We start from the raw sequence: 19,076 nt of genomic DNA, 5'->3' as shown, positions 1-19,076 counted from the left end.
AGCAGTTGTACTTGACTGCTATCTTGCCGATAAAGTGGTACATCCCTTTTTCTGTTTGACCACGTTCCGTGCGAGACGTATATGATACAAAATGAGTTTAAATATCTCTAAAAAACGCAAGGTAATCCATTGCAGCTGTAATTATCAACATTTTCAATTAAAGAAACTGAGGTGGAATAGAAAAATGTCTGACATAGTTTTGAATCGGTTTATAGGATTCATATTGTGAAAACTAACCTCAAAGTGTAAAGTCAGCTGGGTGTTGAACTGCACAATTGTATGTGACCAAATGTGCACCTCAGGTGGACACCTCAGTTTAATTTATACACAGATTACTATTATTACCTAATTTAACTAATTGTTTTGTTTTGTTTTTTACTTGCAGTTCGTTGCGGATGGCATGTTCAAAGCTGAATTGAACGAGTTCCTAACTCGTGAGCTCGCTGAGGATGGTTACTCTGGAGTTGAGGTGCGTGTGACACCGGCCCGCACGGAAATCATTATAATGGCTACAAAGACACAACAAGTTTTGGGTGAAAAAGGTCGCCGCATACGCGAGTTGACTGCTATGGTACAGAAGCGTTTCAATTTCGAGCCTGGTCGCATCGAATTGTACGCTGAGAAGGTTGCTACTCGCGGTCTGTGCGCTATAGCGCAAGCTGAATCACTTCGTTATAAATTGACTGGAGGATTAGCGGTGCGTCGTGCATGTTATGGTGTATTGCGTTTTATTATGGAATCACATGCTAAAGGCTGCGAAGTAGTAGTGTCTGGTAAATTGCGTGGTCAACGTGCCAAATCTATGAAATTCGTTGATGGTTTAATGATTCACTCTGGTGATCCATGCAATGATTATGTAGAAACAGCTACCCGTCACGTTTTGCTGCGTCAAGGTGTTTTGGGTATTAAGGTGAAAATTATGTTGCCTTATGATCCTAAGAACAAGATTGGTCCCAAGAAGCCACTACCGGACAATGTGTCTGTTGTTGAACCCAAAGAAGAGAAGATCTATGAGACACCTGAGACCGAGTATAAAATGCCACCACCTAAACCATTGGATGAATTGGCGGAGGTGCCTAAAGTGCTGTAAATTTTTAATTTAGAGAAATATGTTTTTAAATAAGGAAATAAACAAATGGGGAAATACCAATAAAAACAATGTAATGCGTTTTCTCAATGCACAACAAACGACTTGGAAGAAATTGCAATAATGGTTGTAAATTTTTTTTTAAATTGCAGGCTACATTCGGCAGTAAAATATGAAAACATGAATTAATATCAATTTGATTCTCTATCTTTTAAGTAGAACCGCACCAGTTACTGCAGAAATCTTACAGTAATTAGAAGAGGGGTCCAGATTAAGCATGGTTTAGGTGCAGCATGCTCAGTACTACGCAAATCAAAATTGCATGATTTAAAATGAATATTGTGTTTTAATCCCTAATAATATAAATAACTGCAAATATGGTTGTGAAGTAAGATATGCAATTTTTTTGCAGTACTGCCCACACTGCATTTCCGAAGGCAGTCTTAATTTATGAACGCTGGGATGATTCCCGAATTCATAGAAGTTAAAAGGACCCACAGGAGAGCAATATACTTTCAAAAAAATATATCTTCTGATACAGCTCATTCGTCGCTGTTAAATTAAACACATTGATTTCATTTGCTAATTTACTTTTATTAAATAGTTTTGTTGGAACATTTTGAAACATGTAGAACTCTTTAAATATTTATTCATTTAACTATTAGCTTTTTATAACATTTTAATACTATCGCTGTATGTTTGAATGAGTAAATTTTTCAAAGACAATTGTTGCTAATAATTTGTATGAATTTTATGTTGAAGAAGTTTATGAAGCCAATTATGTATTAATTTGTTTTTTATTACACTAAGCGATTAATATGCATATACTTATATTGTACAGTTTATATGGTTATAAGTAAATATGTAGGTATTTAGGTATGTAAATCAGTTATGTGTATAAAAGTATATAGATGCAGTGGGAGTGAACAACTCCGTTTGGTGTTGTGGTTTTTTCGTAGTAAAAGTTGTTAATGTTACTGTAGGTAAAGATAAATTACTTAATAAATACTACCTACTATGTATTAATTCATGTTTTCATAAATGCGTTAATTATATGTTCGTCAGGAGAGTCGTTGAAGCTATAATAAAATATGTATTTATGTATGCTTTTTATTTGATTATTGCTTTTGTTATATGTATGAATATGTAAGGATACATGTTTTTGTTCTTAATATTTGCGTTTTTGTGTGTACTTGTGTGCGTGTGTTTAGGCAGGTAAATATATGTATGTATTACTGTTATTAAATGCATATTAGTTAATTTCCATTGCATAGTTAAAGTCTTTAATCAAATATATTTAGCTCGTTTTCACTTTCGAACTTTTTATTTTCAAATTCTTGTACGCTATGTTAGTAAATGTTTACATAACTTGTGTATATTTAAATTTAAATTTTTGATTTACAGATATTTTTCAATAAGGTGTAGTATAAATTCAAAAAATGTTAATATTGTAAAATTTAGAGGTACCCAAAATTTAGGCGTTTTAATATTAATTAGCGAAACAATCTGAATTCATTCATTACATCGAAAGCTTTGTTTAATGTACAATGTAAGTAAGCGTTTCACAACAGTCGAAAGATATTTGTTTATACAAAATTACATATTTTTTATAACAGGCTCTTATACAAAGATGCATATCTACTCATATTTTAAGATGCATCTTATTTATTAATTTTTAACTTTTCATCCTTCAATATTTTGGTTTAACAATTTAATAACAATTTGAAATTAAATTTCTCTTTGATGCGATTTACTCAATATACTACTACTTACCTATGTAGATATAATGTGAAAAATTTTGAATGGTGATAACGCTATAACTAATTTAAGAAAAATTTATTTGGTAAAACACATACGGTTTCGAAAAGTCATAACTAAATAAAAAAATACTTTATAGTTTACGATTGTTAGCGAAAAAAGCAGTAATCTACCGAAATTTTTAAAAAAATTAGAATTAAGAAGATGATATGCTGAAACCAAGAAGGAGTAAGAAGCTGGGCACCTTGGGCATTTGATGATGCTTGCTTATTGGTCCCGCAAATGGTAGTTATGCGCAACTTGATGGCTGACCCACAATTCAGATGTCGGCATTGTTCCAGGTTTGGGTTTGTTTCGACTGATTTCCTTTTCGCCATCGTTTTCGTTTCCCCTTGAGTTTTTGCTTCCATTCCGGATCCGGGTTTGTTCACGGTCCACAACCGGTTTCGACTGAGGTCCTCAGTGATATCCACGAAAAGGCGTCGGACCTCTATGCCAGGAATTACCCGGCGAACCCAGTTCCCAAAGAAAAATACCCAGAACTCGCAGAAGAGGAACGCACTCTCCCTAGGGAGAGGCGTGTCACTCTAGCTCAACTTTGATCTGCATACTGTAACAGGTTGAACTCTTACCTAACCAGAATCAACCCCGACATACAAAATGTGTGCCCCGCTTGCAATGTGTCCCCACATGACACCAACCATCTCTTGAATTGTAATGGGGAACCAACACCTCTAACACCACTCTTACTCTGGTCAACCCCTGTTTAAACTGCACGTCTCCTTGGACTCCTATTAAGGCCCAAACGCATAGGAATAACCTATTTGACGATCTTCATACAAACACATGCAGTCAACTGCAACATCGTTCGCTGGCAGGTGAATATTGACTGCATGTGTTTGTATGTGGATCGTCAAATAGGTTATTCTTATGTGTTCTGGCCTTTAGAAGTTGTTAATTTATGTTGAACGTCGATAAGTTGTTACCATTGACGAGTTGTTGTTGTTGTTGTTGTAGCGATTAGGTTACTCCCCGAAGGCTTTGGGGAGTGTTATCGATGTGATGGTCCTTTGTCGGATACAGATTCGATACGCTCCGGTAACACAGCACCATTAAGGTGGTGGCCCGACCATCTCGGGAACGATTTATATGGCCACATTGAACCTTCAGGCCATCCCTCCCTCCCCACCCTCAAGTTCCATGAGGAGCTTGGGGTCGCCAGAGCCTCGTCTGTTAGTGAAACGGGATTCGCCGCTCGAAGGTGAGGTTGACAATTGGGTTTGAGGAGCTATATAGTGCGCTACACAACCCCTTGAATCCCTACACGAGTAGAAAATTCAACTATCCGCTGACGAAGATTTTGCTATACATTGCTCCAAGATATTAAAGTCATGTTTCAGTAGGAAAAATCTTGCTTCTGACAGAAATGAATATAATACGATCATGTATTGAGGCAAGTCTGCCTCTCCGATGCAAAAGTCTGTTGTTGCAGCCGACAGGTCGATTCTTGCATGTGACGTGACAGATTAAAACAACAGGCCTAATGGTTGTTGATATAGTGGCTACTCATGACTGTGACTCATGTTTGCGACGGCTGCTATAAAAAAAGGGACCCATACTTTGAGCCTTCCCCACTAACTTCTAAACATATTGAGGTAAATTTGTTTTATGAGTTAGCGGAAATGACCGTTTTAAAATTTGGTTTATTGATAATTTTATAAACTGTCAGTCTTGCAAAAATTACAAGGTTGCATAAATTTTTTTGTTTTTAATATTTTGATTATAGAGTTTTGAGTTCAATAAAGAAAGCAATTTTAAGGAAATTATCTAATTTTGTTTATAAGCTCAAAGCTAAATTGAAAACTTAATTAATAATATACATATTCAATTATTCAAAATCCAATACATTTTTAAATACAAGGTAGTTAGGATTTTGTGCAAATGGTTTAGCATCATTCCATTGCAAACTTTCCTAGCACATTTTTGGCAGTACATTAACAAACAACACGGCTATGCATTTGCTACGTAATTACAAAAACGTAACATCAAAAACAATTGTTAATTTTTTCAATATTAAATCGTAGCAAATCATCAACGGCCAACACAAAACAAAAAGTGCAAAGAAAAAAGTCAAATGAAAGAAGTTGCTCACGATCTGTAGTTTATATTTGCTATAGCAAAGTTTCCAACGTCGAATACAAAAAATTCTGAACTTCAATGAGTTTTATACAAAAAAAAAAAAAAATTTATAAATAATGCAGCTTAGAGATTTGTGCATTTGATATTGGAAACGTTGCAATAGCAAATATAAGCTACGGATTGTGAACAAATTTTATCATTTTGAAATTTTTATTTTCAAATTTTGTTTTTTATTGTTGAAAAAATAAACTACGGTTTTTGATGTTGCGTATTTGCCGAACGTAGCAAATGCAAAGCCGTATAATTTGCTGCCGTTTTGTGGAAAAATACTACACCACTTTGCAAATATGTATAATGCAGCACAAAATCCAGAACTCCTAGATACAATTTTATTTTTTTTGTTTGCAACAGAAATATTTTTTAAAAATTGTTTATAAAAATTTTAAATTCTATTTAAAACTTAATTTCTTAATATCGTTAAATAAGTAACAAAATTTGCTAAAGCTTTAAATTTAAAATATAAGTACAATTTTTTAAAAAGCAATTCAGCTTGAGCATTAAATTTGATGGCACCAAAAGTAAATTGTTTCTTATAGATTTTTTTTAAAAATTGATATACATATTAGAGCTTACGATTTCTCGAACATGTTCGAGAAGAGATTTCTCGCGAGTCTCGCCTTCCTGCAAAATTCTCGAATCTCGAATTACTCGTAAGGCTCGCGAGGTTCTCGACATTCAAATTAATCGATTCATTGGCTGTTTTATATAGAGCTTACTATTTCTTCTGGATCAAAAGCCAAAATCTCCGCAAAACCACGAGTAAAAAACCCCGAAATGTATAGAATATTGCCTATGCAGTGACTGAATTGAAAGTCGAGAAGATCGCGAGTATTACGAGTAATTCGAGATTCGAGAATCTCGCGAGAAGCCGTGTTTTTGATGTCTCGTTGAAAAATAAAATATTGCGAACAAAATTATAAGTATAATAAATATGTTTTGAGTTAAATGTAATTGAAGCAATATAATCGTCAAAAAAGTTGCAAGTAAAAAAACCAAGTGTATAAATACTGTCCATACAGCGATTAAGTAAGAATGCCGAGAAGCTCGCGAGATTTACGAGTACTTCGAGACACGAGAATCTCGCGGGAAGTCGAGTTCTCGATTTCTCGGGTCTCGAAAATCTCGCTTGTGTTCGAGAAGAAATCGTAAGCTCTAATACAGATACATATTTGTTTTGTACAGGGATCGCAAGGGCTATGAATTTTATTATAAAAATCAGTTTAAAATATTTATTTTTGTTTTTTCGCTCATATAATTTTGTATTTTCTCAAATAAAGGATCAAGCATGTGTGGGTAGAGTTCATACGTATGTAGCTTAACCTCTTGAATGTAATTTCCAAAAAAAAAAAAAACATTATTTGCAGTCCCTGCATGTTTTATGATAAACTTTTTGACGCATGCATTTTTGTAACAATTTTTTGTCTTCTTAATACTAATTTCCAGAATTTTGCTAAATAGCGGTTTGAATATATTTATTTAATATAATTTTTAGTTTTTGTAACATTTCTTTACACAACTTTCGTTTGAGCTAAGTAATCAGATAATTTGTGTTTGTTATTTTGTCTTTTAGCGTTGCTTCTATTCCACTGTGACTGTGTCAGCTGCACCACCTCCACCACCTAATAGGGAATTGCCACCTAACGCTGAATTGGATGTTTGCGTTATCCCATCGCGTAAAGCCAATTGGTAAGCGACCTCGAAAGCTTGACCCAGAGTTAGTATGATATCGGTTGCTAAATCCTATATGGAAAACGGTATTACATAATTTAATTTAAGTAAGGATTAGTTCATAATTCCCTTTAAACAAATTTGGAAACTTGCATGGATGGAAATCAGTCAACATTTCCAAATGAAGTCGCATCAGTTAGTTCTTAACCTCTGGGATAACTTTCGTTAAGCGCCCCAAGTGTATCCCTTTTGACTCTATTAACGCATCGAGGGCTTATATGTAGGTGTCGATCGAATTCTTTCTTGGCCGGATTACCTGACCGACGAACCCTTCCACATAACATGGACAGCTCTAAGGACAAAACCAAGCGAAGCTTTTCACATCATTCTTCATATTTTCCCTCGGATCTAGCAGCATTAAGACAGTGGACCAGTTGGTGTACTAAAACTATAGGACGTTCTAGCATATTGAACAATTACAGTTTTCTTTCTCGAAGCACAGATCGCTGTGTGCCCAAAACAGTTGCGGACACCATGTTTATGGTAAAAATTCCAAGCAAAGATGATTGGGTGGAGTCATATCGGCACTTCGCTGTTGACGGCAGCATTTCCATATACCCCGACGATTCTAAGTGAAAAGGTAGGGTTGGAGTCTTTCTGACTACTTGCTCATTATAGTATCTTACGGGCATAAGTATCAGCTATCATAGAAGTCGCAGTTTGGGTAGGAAAACACACAAAACACACTTCCGGTCAGAAGCACCAGCTTTTATAGAAGCGCAGTTTGGGTGGGAAAATACCCTATCGGCCGGAAAATCTTTACTTATAGAGACAACCAAGCGGCTTTCAAATTCCTTGACACATATTGAATTCAATGAGAGGGCTAAAACAGAGCTTAGCTCTCTTCGAGGTCCTTCCCAATACCGACCAAAGAGCGTCGAATAATTATTGAAATAAGGGAAGTCAAAAGCGCATACCATCGTACTATCAGCTCGCAAGGGGCGTGTAAAGGGGCATGTGGATTCTTTGCTCGTGAACTAATGATCTTCTTTGTCCTGATAGTGTTAGTGCTCAACGCCAGTCAGGAAGTCGAACTCAGGTATAGCTGCTTAGACTTACTAAGTCTAAAGCGATACGGATAACCATACGAACTGATAGTTAGCTGGTTCGATTTTCCGGATCGCTTTTTCCCCTACATGTTTGCAAAGCTCGTTAAATAGCTTATCGTACTGTTGTTCCGCCGGAAACAGGGATTCTTCAACTCCTTTGATATCAAGCGATGAGGGGGGAATGTACTTTCCAGGTAATTTTCCCTGTGGTTGTTGTAGCGATAAAGACAAACTGTTTTTGCTGGATATTTTATGGTCATCCTACCAGTTGAAGTCTACAATGTCAGACGCGACACAGGGGCGTATACATATCTTGCTCCCCTCAAGGTAATGTCTGCATAAACAGGACACTAGAGCAATGCCTGTCAGCTATCGCGACGTGATCAATTTTGCTTCTTGGTTTTTCACCTGTAGAGAGTTCAAAAGTTAGGCACATACTTTTATGATGTGCATAGTACTACTGACGGCCATATTTTGAGCTGCCGGGAAGTCGATAAACCTCAACCCTTTGGAAGGCGTTGCATCGTGTATGCTGATTTTTTCCGCTGTCGAACGGACGGCTTCGGTTTTTTATAAAAGGAGCTCTTATCCATTTTGGTCGCCTCCTCAGTTGTTAGGGATATGTCTGCTGACAGTCAGGAGAAGATCGATTTCGTGGGGGGGGGGGGGGGGTGACATCAGTTTGCTTAGTGGATCTTTTGATGCTGAAATCTGATACTACCGAAGACCGAAGGAATACTGTTTGGAATACTGGTGGGGCTTGTGGTTTGATTGACATAGTCGGATGTGAGAAGTAATGGAGAGCTTATAACCTGCATTAAACAAGAAAAAAGGAAAACTATTGTTGTAGTTATAACGGCAAAAATACACCACGAAGGTTTAATAGATTACTATTTGAATCCAGTACTCTCCGGAATGAATTCTTTCTGTTACTAATCTAACCACGTAGGCACTGATCTTTTTGACTCCTCGAACCTACGGGCTATGTATTTAAGTCTCCTCTTACGACAGGCATGCCTTATTAAGCTGGGTTTATTTGCATGGACGAAAGTTAACCCATATCGCGCCATCGATTTTTCGATAGGTTTTGGGTTCAGGAATGAAAAAAATCGATTTCGACCAAAACAAGTCCCAAAAACCAAAAAAAAAAAATTTTTTTTTAAAAAACTGTTAATGCCAACGTTTTTATAGCATAATTTTAAGTGGGATAGGAACTATAAGACAAATTCGTTTTCATCGGCAACACTTTTGCACGTTTCTGAAGAAACCCTTAAAAAAAATGGCGAAAAAACAAATTTTTTCACCAAAACACTCCTCAAAACCCAAAAAATATTTTTTTTTTTCAAAAAACTGTTATCGCCAAAGTTCTTAGCGGACAATTTTGAGTCGGACAGTGTATACATGAAATTTTTAAAATCAAATGAAATTTTTTAAGTAGGTCATGAAAAAAACCTTAAAAATCAAAGAAAAAAGTCAAAAAACTCAAATTTTACAGGCTCGAAAATTATTTTTTTGGGTATGCTTAGGGGAACTTTTTTTCCTGAGCCCAAAACCTATCGAAAAATCGATGGCGCGATATAGGTTAATAAATCGACCCAGCTTAATGCCTTATAGAGTTAATCCCTTGGCGGAAAATCTTGTATACTTACCGTACTCTCCACGTAGAAAACGTGGCAGTAGTGAAAATCCGATTCTTTGGTGATGTAGGCAAAATGCCTCAAGTCATCCGAGTCCTGGCAGGCGCAGTTGATATTTTGTATTTCGTGTTCACAAATTGTATGCTGAAAGAAAAATTTTTTTTAGTTGAGATCATCGGATTATTTACAATTGTGAGTATTTCCAATAGAACATAATGGGATATATCGGCGCTTGGCGCGCAATACCGCGTATATACCAATATTTCCAAAATCGAGATTTCGTTACCCCGACTAGAACTCATCGCCCTTAATGTATTTACGTTAAAATTCCGCCGTTTTTATCAACAAACCCCCAAATACAAATCAAAAGCAATACCGCGTATAAAATTAAAAAAAAAAAAATTTGGGCGCAATACCGCTTATATTTTAGTTCTGACGATTACACAAAGATGTGTAGAGTTGAATTTACGCCTTTTTTCAGTAACTTTGTAAATATAAACTTTGATTTTTTATACTCCATAAATTAAAGCATGCTTTTTTAGGAAACTGTTAAACATTTTCTTCTTGAACAATAATTGAAAAAAAAAATTTACTAAACCAAGAGTTTGATAGTTAGTGAACTCAAGTTCACGTAAGTAAATGCATATAATTCAAATTACAGACTTCCTAAAATGTAATTTTTCCTTCTTGTAATAGGCTAGATACAAAAATGGCTCTCATTCGCTCCACAAAAATTGATTTTGAGATTTTTGAAAAATAAGCAAGTGTATACCTTCCAAGCCAATATGGTCTTGCAACAGAGGCATCGCGAGTAAAACAATTCCCATATGAAGCAAGATTGGTAGACCATACCTTTTTTAAAGATTATAGCAACAAATAATTCTATACATACAGCTCTATACGACCTGGTATAGGAACAGGAAAATATGTTGTTCATAATTTGCCTATATTAAAATACTTGCCTAACGGAACAATCCAATTCAAACTAAATTTTAACGATGATTACAAGATACTACCCAGGCAATCTAAAAAGAATTTAGGAAAATATATCCCCTCTGCACTCTACAACTCACGTATGAAAATAACAAAAACTAAATTTGAACATTTAAAACAACTTAAGAAAGTCATAGCACCTGATTGCCACAACTTCTACAATAACTTACCTTTTGACTATAAAAAAGCGATAATCGCTTAGTTGCTTAGTTATTTTAACACTAATTTAGCTTTATTTAAAAAATAGAATGTATATTTACGTTACTAATAATAAATAAAATAACTTTTACTTTGAAATAAAGAATGCAATACCGCGTATTTTTCAAAAAGTTATTTTTTTGCAGTTTGAGTGCTTTTTTTTGGTAAATTATTATATGTACATGGTGAGGCAACCCGAAATGAAATAAAATGTTAGATGAGTTCAAGATTGGAGCAACGGTTTGGCTAAAAATCATTTTTTTCTTGCTCCGACACAATTTGACTTCTATCAAATACGCGGTATTGCTTTTTGCAAATACGCGGTATTGCGCGCCAAGCGACGATATACTAGTTAATTGAGGTAGTGCGATTCGGCTTATATGTAGATCTACTCTACTTTCATCTTCTCAAAGGACCGAATACAAGTTCACCTTTAACAATTTCTCTTCCAAAATTACAATGGCGTCCGCGTAGCCTTGGCAGAGTATTTAGTTGTCCACCACTAGGGTCGACATTAGCTACCACTAGGGGTTGACATTAGCAGAAAAAAACTTCCCTTATCTTGCTCTGCAGTTCTATTTGAGATGTAGCAGCCCTTTGAAGCCACTTATGCACTTTACCCATCCTTTTGCACAGACATTCGGAATTCTTACCTTGCTATTAACATCGCTGAATTCAACGCCCAAGTGAGATATAGCCAAACAGACTAGTGCGGGTTTTTTCTGAACCAGTTTCCCGGGCTGATTTTCTTTTTGTTGTTTCTGTGCAATATCATCATGTTTAAGTTTTTGTATCGATTTACGTGTCGATTCTGTGCCACGCAAGTCTTTCACAACCGTCGAGCCTAGATACTGTGGGAAATAAAACGTAATTAGGAAAATTCTATTATATGTATATAGATCTTTTTCTTCCGCCATAACTTATAGGTACGATTACTCACAAATTATCTTCGATATCATCTAAAGAAACTTTCAGTTTTACCAGGGTTGAACCAAATAAACTTGGGTGTTACGAGACGTTGGTTCTACATTGCAATTGAAAAAATGCTTGGTGTCAGGTGAGGAGACATATTACATGCAGGACATACATAACTGCGAGTTTCGGGACTTTGCTGACTCGCTGTGGATGGTCGTTCAAATGACCGCATTTCTTCATAGTGCTCGCGGAGATTACTCCTTAGGTTGATGGGAGTCGGGTCCGCTTTAATGAGATGCTTTTTTAGTATGTCCAGGATGTCCAGCGTATAGAAACTTTGTTCAGCATTTCGTTTCTCTCCTTTATGGAGACTGTTCCCGCCTAACTGTTTAGATGATGCTCTGGCGACATAATAAGCATCCCGTGGCAGTGTGGTGTTTTGTTTCTAAGCTCGGCGACGGAAATCGGAGACGAGTAGCATACAAGCGGCTTGCCAATTGCTTTATAGGCAGCTATAAGTTTTTCTTTCTCTTTGCCCAAGTGCTTCATAGAGCGAGGGACTTAAGGATTTTGATACGCCTCTGGAATTGAGGTACAATTGCGACTGAAGACTCCTCAAAATGATGATCACTATCGGACGTCATACCTAGTATTTTTGGGTGTCGGACAGTCGGCACCATAATGCCATCTATGTGGATGTCCAATATGGCCACTTAAGACTTGGTCGGTGGTAGTGCCAATTTTATAGCATAGCTCATCAATGGAAGTTCCAGGACCTCTTGACATTATAGTGCAGTCACTGGCATAGGAAATATTGGTAGCTCCATTGGGCAGCGAAAAGAAACTGCGATATGTAAAAATTAAATAAAAGTGGGATAGAACACCACGCTGCGGCACCCCTTGTTTAATGCCTTCTTGATTCTTGATGCCTGCCAACCACGCAGATAATTTCCGAGCCACCCTTTGTGACTATGTGGAAGGGTAGACCCACATCGTGTCACGTTGTTGTTCTTGATGAGCTCCGAAACTAAATATCGGATTTCCGCGAAGTGGAGCTAACCTAACCATGGACGAACCTACTTGAAATAATAGTCTATTGTTTGAGGAGAACGGTAAAGGGAAAGGCAGAAAGTACGATAAGGAGAAAAAGGATATCGGAGTGGTTTTAAAGATAAAACTAACAAGTCGGATCTGTATTTCATAGTATTTTCGAGAAGTATAGTAATTTCGGGAATTTAAGACTATTCGAAAGAGGGCTAAACCTCGTGATAAAAACCGCCAACAACAAACAGGAAATCATCAGCTTAAGACTTTAAACGAAAGGTTAGCATATGTTGGGAGACTGTGTGGACATTTCCCAGACTTTCACTCGGAGAAATTTGGCCATTGTCTATAGTTGTGAGCACCGGCGGAGTGCTGTTGATTCCGACCTCTTCCAAAGGGTGATTCCGGCTCTAAAGTTGTCGATAATGACCGATATGATTATCACCCATAGAGTTGGAAGTTTAAGTAGAAGTAGAGGTAGAACGGCAACAACAATTAGTACTCACATAAACTTCGTATTTAATTTTATCGTTAAGCAAAACATTCGCCGAATGTCGCCATTTTGTACGTAAATTTGCAGGTAAGCCGAGCAGTAGTTCAGATGGGGCACGTATTTGTAGTTGTGGTTGTTGTGGCTTCTCAGTTGGTGGCTGGGGTGCGGGTCTGTAGAAGCAAAAGATAATAAAAGCAGATGAAAGAGGAAACTAAACATGACTCCCAATTATTGCACTAAAATAACATACCGATTTTTTCTGTACCCCGTTATTGAGGTTCTTTGTTGAGGCTGTACCTTTTGTGGCTGTGCCACTGTTCCACCATTAGCGCTTGCCAATTGCTCTAACTTAGTGAATTCGTTGTTTTCGTTTTCACCATTCTTCGATTTACTTGGTTCTCGTATTTGTCTTATGTACGCAACTGATTGGAGTATACGTCGTCGATGGCCTAGCTTGTTTATCTCTAAAACAGTTTGCAGTTCGACATCCCATACACCGCATACGCTATCGATGGTATTGTACAAATGTTTGCTGGAAACAGAAGAAGAGGGCATATGAGACTCTCTTATAAAATGTAAAGTTACCAAAAGACAATTGGGTTTACCTGAAAGATTCGATGTACTCCGGTAAGTTTATGCTTTGCAGCCACTCACTTAAAGTAGCTACACCCTTTTGCGCCGTCGCTGTATCACCATTGCTGTCGGGTCTTGTATCCTTTCTTTGGTTTGTGGCAACAATATGGGGTAGAAATTCAGCTTTAGGTAGAGTTCTAACGAATGTTATCAATTTGTTTGCATCTGGCGTTTGTATGTCCATCAGTTGGATATCACTTGGTTCGAAGACACCATTCTGAAATTTCAAGATATATGTGGCATATTTTTCACTGTTCCGATATCTTCAAACATTTGCAGACATGAATTCATTAACGAAGAAGTCTGTCTATGAATTTGACTCCTAATTATACACAATACTTGCGTACCGATCTCTGGTTCTTAGCCAAACTTACTGGTTGATGTAGATGGAAGGGGAGAAAATAGAGGCCGCGTTAAAAGGACTAAGCGGAAAGCGGTTTGAGATCACTTGTTTTTTTCCAATTTACACCAGTGAACAAAACGGAGAAGATGCTGTTGCGATTATGTTAAGCTCCCAGAATCAATTAAGGCCCAAATATGTAACTAAGTAGAGGCTAGCTCCGCAAACTCGGAAGTCTTTTTCCAAACTTCTGTTTTGGGGGCAGTCAAAATTTGATCAGCGGTAGCAGCTTTCGTTGGAGTGTCCGCGGCAATCCTCGTTCGTACACGAGGGCACATGCACTTCAAGGTCAATATCAGGAAACATACCAAGCTTTACTCTCAGAGTGGTTATAGAGAGAGAAAAAGCTTGGACCCGGGTTCGAATCGTATGTTGACCATGAACTGCGGCTGTAATGGGATGTCTATTTCGAGTTCGCAAGCAGTTCGCTGGATAAATGTATAATTATTTACCAGCTCCATATCTCTATTGGCGCTGGCCTTGGAGCTTGTCCCGTAAAAACACCTTAAAATAAAAAACCTTGGAAGAGAACTCTTTTCTGATGACGAACATGACGTACGCCATGTGCCTGATATGGCCGGACCCTTTTATAGGAAGGTAGAGATGACCGGCAGGACATACAGGAAATCGGGCAACGATCATCAAAATTTTGTTTACCACCAGGGTTGGCATGGAACTGATCTTGCAGTTAGAAATTATAAACCACACGATGTAATAACTCACAACGGATCAGGTTGATCTTCATCGCTATGGTACTTGTAGGAGCAAACCCCAGCATAAAAAGCTATGGCAACCTACTTGGAAGACTGCCGATGACAGAACGCAAAACCAAATTGATCACGGTGGGCTTTATGTGCACACTCTGTGATGTGCAAATATCGACTCAGCCCATAATCTTGCCGTAGACAAAATTTTGCACCCGCCTGTATGCAGTGCAGAAATTGCGCGCCTGACACAAGGAAGATTACCGGCTAAAAGCTACTCACGGAACTTACTGGTGATAATTTTTCTTTTCGATTCTTCCAGCCGTATACCGACAGCTGTCATTTCTTATGCACTACATACCGACGCAACGGTCACTTTAGGGCTCCACCGAGTTTGAGAAGAATGAGAAATTTCGTTCCACCTCAAAAAAAAATGATGCCGTTGGAGGTCACGGTGTGTATAGGCACAACGATGCGCGGCGAATAGGAAAAAGTCAGAGTGGCAATATCGCGGCTAAAAAGTAATAAAGCTTGTTAAAATGACGAACTACCAGCTGAGTCATTAGGCCAGAAAGTATGCAATGACTGTCATCCAGAATATGGTTGGACTAACGCATGCTCATTATTGGAATAAAAGTAAGCTCTGCACAGAAATGCAACGGAGCCTCAATAAGAGCTACTGGGAACTGAGTAGGCAAATAAAATTGAACAAAATCACTCTTTATAAGTCTCTCATCATACCTATCGTTATGCATGGAAGCCTTTGGAACTTCTGGGTAGAAGATTTATGGTCCTTCCCGTTAGACTCAAGGTCCTTCCCGTGATACCAAAGGCGTGTATCGAAAGAAGATTAATGATAAGCTGTAAGCGCTTTACGCATACATGAACGTAGAGCAAAACCCAACGGTTTCCGCGCTTGGGTCATGTCATGAAAACGGCTGAAGAAGCTTCGGACGGAAAAGTTGTGTTATGGGCCTCCGAATTTTGCGCCAGAGTACAGACATAACAAAGGGATATAAAAGAGCTGAACTGGGCGTTACCCCAAATTATAACAAAATCTACTTATAGAAATTTAGTTTTATCTGGTCACTGAATTTTTGACCACAGATCAACTCACCACAAAATTATAGTTGTCATAGCCATTCTCAAAAAGTATGCGCTTCAAGTGCAGCAGACCGGCATTTCTTAGCCTAATCGCCATTTCCCGACGTTCGCCTGGTTCGCTAACATCTTCGAACTCCAGTTCGATATCATTTGTTGGTGTTAGAGTTGAATTGAGTATACCACTACCGAATGATTCGATAATCTCAGAAATCTTTTTACGTGCCTCTTCCGCATTGAAAGGGCTAAGTATGCCACTACCTTTGGTGGTACCCGTGGTAATTGCCGATAACGCCGCATCTGTATCCTCATTCCTCGCATCATCGTTACCATTTCCATTAGCATTACTATCATCATCTTTATTCTCATTGCCATTCTCATTATCCCCCGTAAAACTAATACTGATATTCTGACTTATGTGACTAGAATTATCTGCACTACGAGTAACCGCATCTGCTTCATCACAACCTTCTTGACTAGTTGTTGCTCTGACATCCTTAGCAGCTGTGACTGTTAAGGACTTTACTATTCTATTACAATCGGGTAATATCGGTTTAATTGGGATTGGTGGGCGCATTCGTTGTTGTTGGTGCTTTTGTAGACCTTCAGCTGCCGACGCGGATACGCTACGTGATGATGGTGGTGGAATATTGAGTTGACGATTATCTAAAGAACGTTTCTCATGTCGCATATTAACACTCGAACCTTTTAGTAGCCCAGCAAAGGGCGCATCGCTCACAAATTCTTCAACACAATCGGTCGAAATGCTATGATCCGAATGTGACATGCTCGAGCTTAACGAACCTGAAGAGCCTTGTATACCCGCAACGCAACTGCGTCGCATATTAGACATCGTTGTTGTAGGCGAGGCATTAGCGCTTTGCTTTGGTGATAGGCTACCAACCGCAACCGGATAATCAAATGTTGGCGTGGGTATGAGCGCCGTTTGCCAATGCTTGGCGGGTGAAGTGCTTGAGTCGATCATGCTTTTACTATGATTTTGTTGTTGCTGCTGAAGTTGTACGAGCGCCGAACGTCTCTTGTATTCCATGCTGAGCGGACGTATGCGCTCGTGTATGGTACGTTCGGCTTGACTGGAGGAGGGTGGCGGATGATCGGGTGTTGGCGGTTGCTGATAGTTTGTCGGACTGAGTGGCGTTTGCGGTTTAGCATTATCGTTTTTGTTCTCCTTTGTATCGCTGATGCTTAACGAACTAAAAGAACCAGAATTATAGGTGACAAATTTAAGAGGCATTAGCATTCCCGATGCTCTCCTGATCTTGCTAAAGATACTTACTAACTGTTGCGATTACGCTTAAGTTTTCTATTTGGATTGTATGATTTCAATGTGGGATTTTCACAATTTATAATTTCTGTGCTGACATCACGCCACTTGTTCAGCGGACGCTTCATAGAGTTCGACATAGCGATTGCCTCGGTAGAATCGGTGCGTTCTTCCGAGCTATAGTTCATGCGCTCCAACATGTCATCTAGGTAAAGCAAGGAGTAAAATATTGATTTAGTACATGAAGCCTGGCTCAGTTATTCATTTTATTACTTGAACTTGATGTGAGTAGCGCACCCGTTGTTGAGCGCCCACTCTCTCTTGCACTCGCATATAGTCGTTCACCTCTATGACGATCACGCAAATGTATCGTCTCATCGAAACTCATACCACCCATACTGCCATGGCTTTGATGCCCACTATGTGGAATGTCAGTCGATGGGCTACGATGTTGTTGACGTGTACGTCCCTGTTGTTGTTGATGATTTGGCGAGGTGTAACTGAATGTTTGGCCTGAGTGTGTGGGCGATACAGATAGATTACGTCGCGGTGGTTTCTTGGGTGGCCCAGGTGCAAATGTGCTCATGTGCATTGGATTGTTTGCTGTTATCGATGTTATACCACCTATTGGGTGAAATGAGAGAGTTATGTTGGATGGGAGAACTATCAGTAGAAGCATATGGGGAGTTATTATAGTTACCCGTTGAAGACCGTGAACGTGGTGACACCGAAACTGGCTCGAAACTACTCATTGACGATGATGGACTTATTCCCATTTCACTGCACATAAAAGTTAAGTAATAAATACATAATGAAAAATTGCTCATAAGGACGTATCCATTTTTCCAATGTGAAAAATAATACCTGCCCAATAAACACAAAGTCCCTTCATGCAAGGTCCACAGTTCATTTGAAATAAAAATTAAATAAAAAACCAGCTAATGTGAATGACGTTTGAATTATGTCTATTAATGGGGATCCCAGGATGAGAGGTTGAGCTCTCTGACACTTTTTACCTTTTACACTGTGAAAATGATGTGATTTGCTTAAAAATGGTGCTTAGGACACTAAAGCTTTGTATCTAGACTAATATTGTTGATACTGAGGAGGCTGAGAATGAGGATGAGGATGAGCATGAGCATGGGCATGAGAACGAGAATGGAAATGAGCATGAATATGAGAATGGAGATGAGGATGGGGATGAGGATAAGGATGAGGTTTAGGATGAGTATGAGGATAAAGATGAAGTTGAGGATGAGGATAAGGGAGGGATAGAGGGAGTGTAAAAAAAAGGATCAAACGTTGTGGTAGTGGCGGGAGAGGATAGGAAAGTGTTGGAAGGAGAGTGAGACAAAGAGGGCAAAGATAGGGGTAAAGGGAAGCGAAAGACAGAGAAAAGCGGAGGGATAGGAGAGATTTATAAGGATAGATTAAGAGAAAAGCAGAAGGAGTGAAAGTGTTGGCAAAAGCGAAGAGTAAAAGGTAATGAACCAGAAAGTATAATAAAATAAGAGAGTAAGAGTGAGATAAAAAAGTCATCATAAAATTATTTTAAAATTTATATGTAACTTAAAGCTCGGGCAGAACAACGTATGTGGGGCTGCTAGTATAACATACATTGTCAGCTTAATAAGACTGGCGTAAGGTTACTTGGAACCGGTATTGCCTCAGGTGCTAGCTTCAATACCCACTTTATTCGCAAAGGAAAGGTGGGACGATTAATTGATCGGCGAATGTTTGAGCTCATCCACAATTGCATGCAACCTCTGTAGGCTGAAAACCATTTTGTGTTTATAGTTAGAACATTTTCTAAATAAACTCTGTTCGTTAGACCTTTTAAAAGGCAAGCCGA

General features: G+C 38.3%; 2 protein-coding genes across 3 annotated transcripts in view; one reads left to right on the top strand and one right to left on the bottom strand.

Moving 5' to 3' along the window:
• Nucleotides 1-1,159, top strand: RpS3 (ribosomal protein S3). Its single transcript, XM_067758750.1, has 2 exons — nucleotides 1-121; nucleotides 386-1,159. Exons 1-2 carry the CDS (start codon nucleotides 92-94, stop codon nucleotides 1,088-1,090), a joined length of 735 nt encoding a protein of 244 aa, XP_067614851.1. The 5' UTR covers nucleotides 1-91; the 3' UTR covers nucleotides 1,091-1,159.
• Nucleotides 1,160-6,276: 5,117 nt separating this feature from the next.
• Nucleotides 6,277-19,076, bottom strand: part of LOC137236013 (ankyrin repeat and sterile alpha motif domain-containing protein 1B) — a 37,782-nt gene continuing 24,982 nt past the window's right edge. For both annotated transcript variants that reach the window (XM_067758743.1, XM_067758745.1), the window contains 10 exons: nucleotides 17,925-18,004; nucleotides 17,498-17,848; nucleotides 17,237-17,429; nucleotides 15,956-17,153; nucleotides 13,707-13,951; nucleotides 13,352-13,633; nucleotides 13,115-13,271; nucleotides 11,303-11,500; nucleotides 9,471-9,602; nucleotides 6,277-6,784 (listed from right to left, as the gene is read on the bottom strand). In XM_067758743.1, the coding sequence (XP_067614844.1) occupies nucleotides 6,623-6,784; nucleotides 9,471-9,602; nucleotides 11,303-11,500; nucleotides 13,115-13,271; nucleotides 13,352-13,633; nucleotides 13,707-13,951; nucleotides 15,956-17,153; nucleotides 17,237-17,429; nucleotides 17,498-17,848; nucleotides 17,925-18,004 (2,998 nt within the window). In that variant the 3' untranslated portion in view covers nucleotides 6,277-6,622. The remainder of the gene's footprint in view (nucleotides 6,785-9,470; nucleotides 9,603-11,302; nucleotides 11,501-13,114; nucleotides 13,272-13,351; nucleotides 13,634-13,706; nucleotides 13,952-15,955; nucleotides 17,154-17,236; nucleotides 17,430-17,497; nucleotides 17,849-17,924; nucleotides 18,005-19,076) is intronic.

The sequence above is a fragment of the Eurosta solidaginis genome, chromosome 1 (genome assembly GCF_040869045.1).
Source record: "Eurosta solidaginis isolate ZX-2024a chromosome 1, ASM4086904v1, whole genome shotgun sequence".
Taxonomy (NCBI): domain Eukaryota; kingdom Metazoa; phylum Arthropoda; class Insecta; order Diptera; family Tephritidae; genus Eurosta; species Eurosta solidaginis.
The sequence above is the reverse complement of the archived record's forward strand: the minus strand, read 5'-3'. Positions and strand labels throughout refer to the sequence as shown.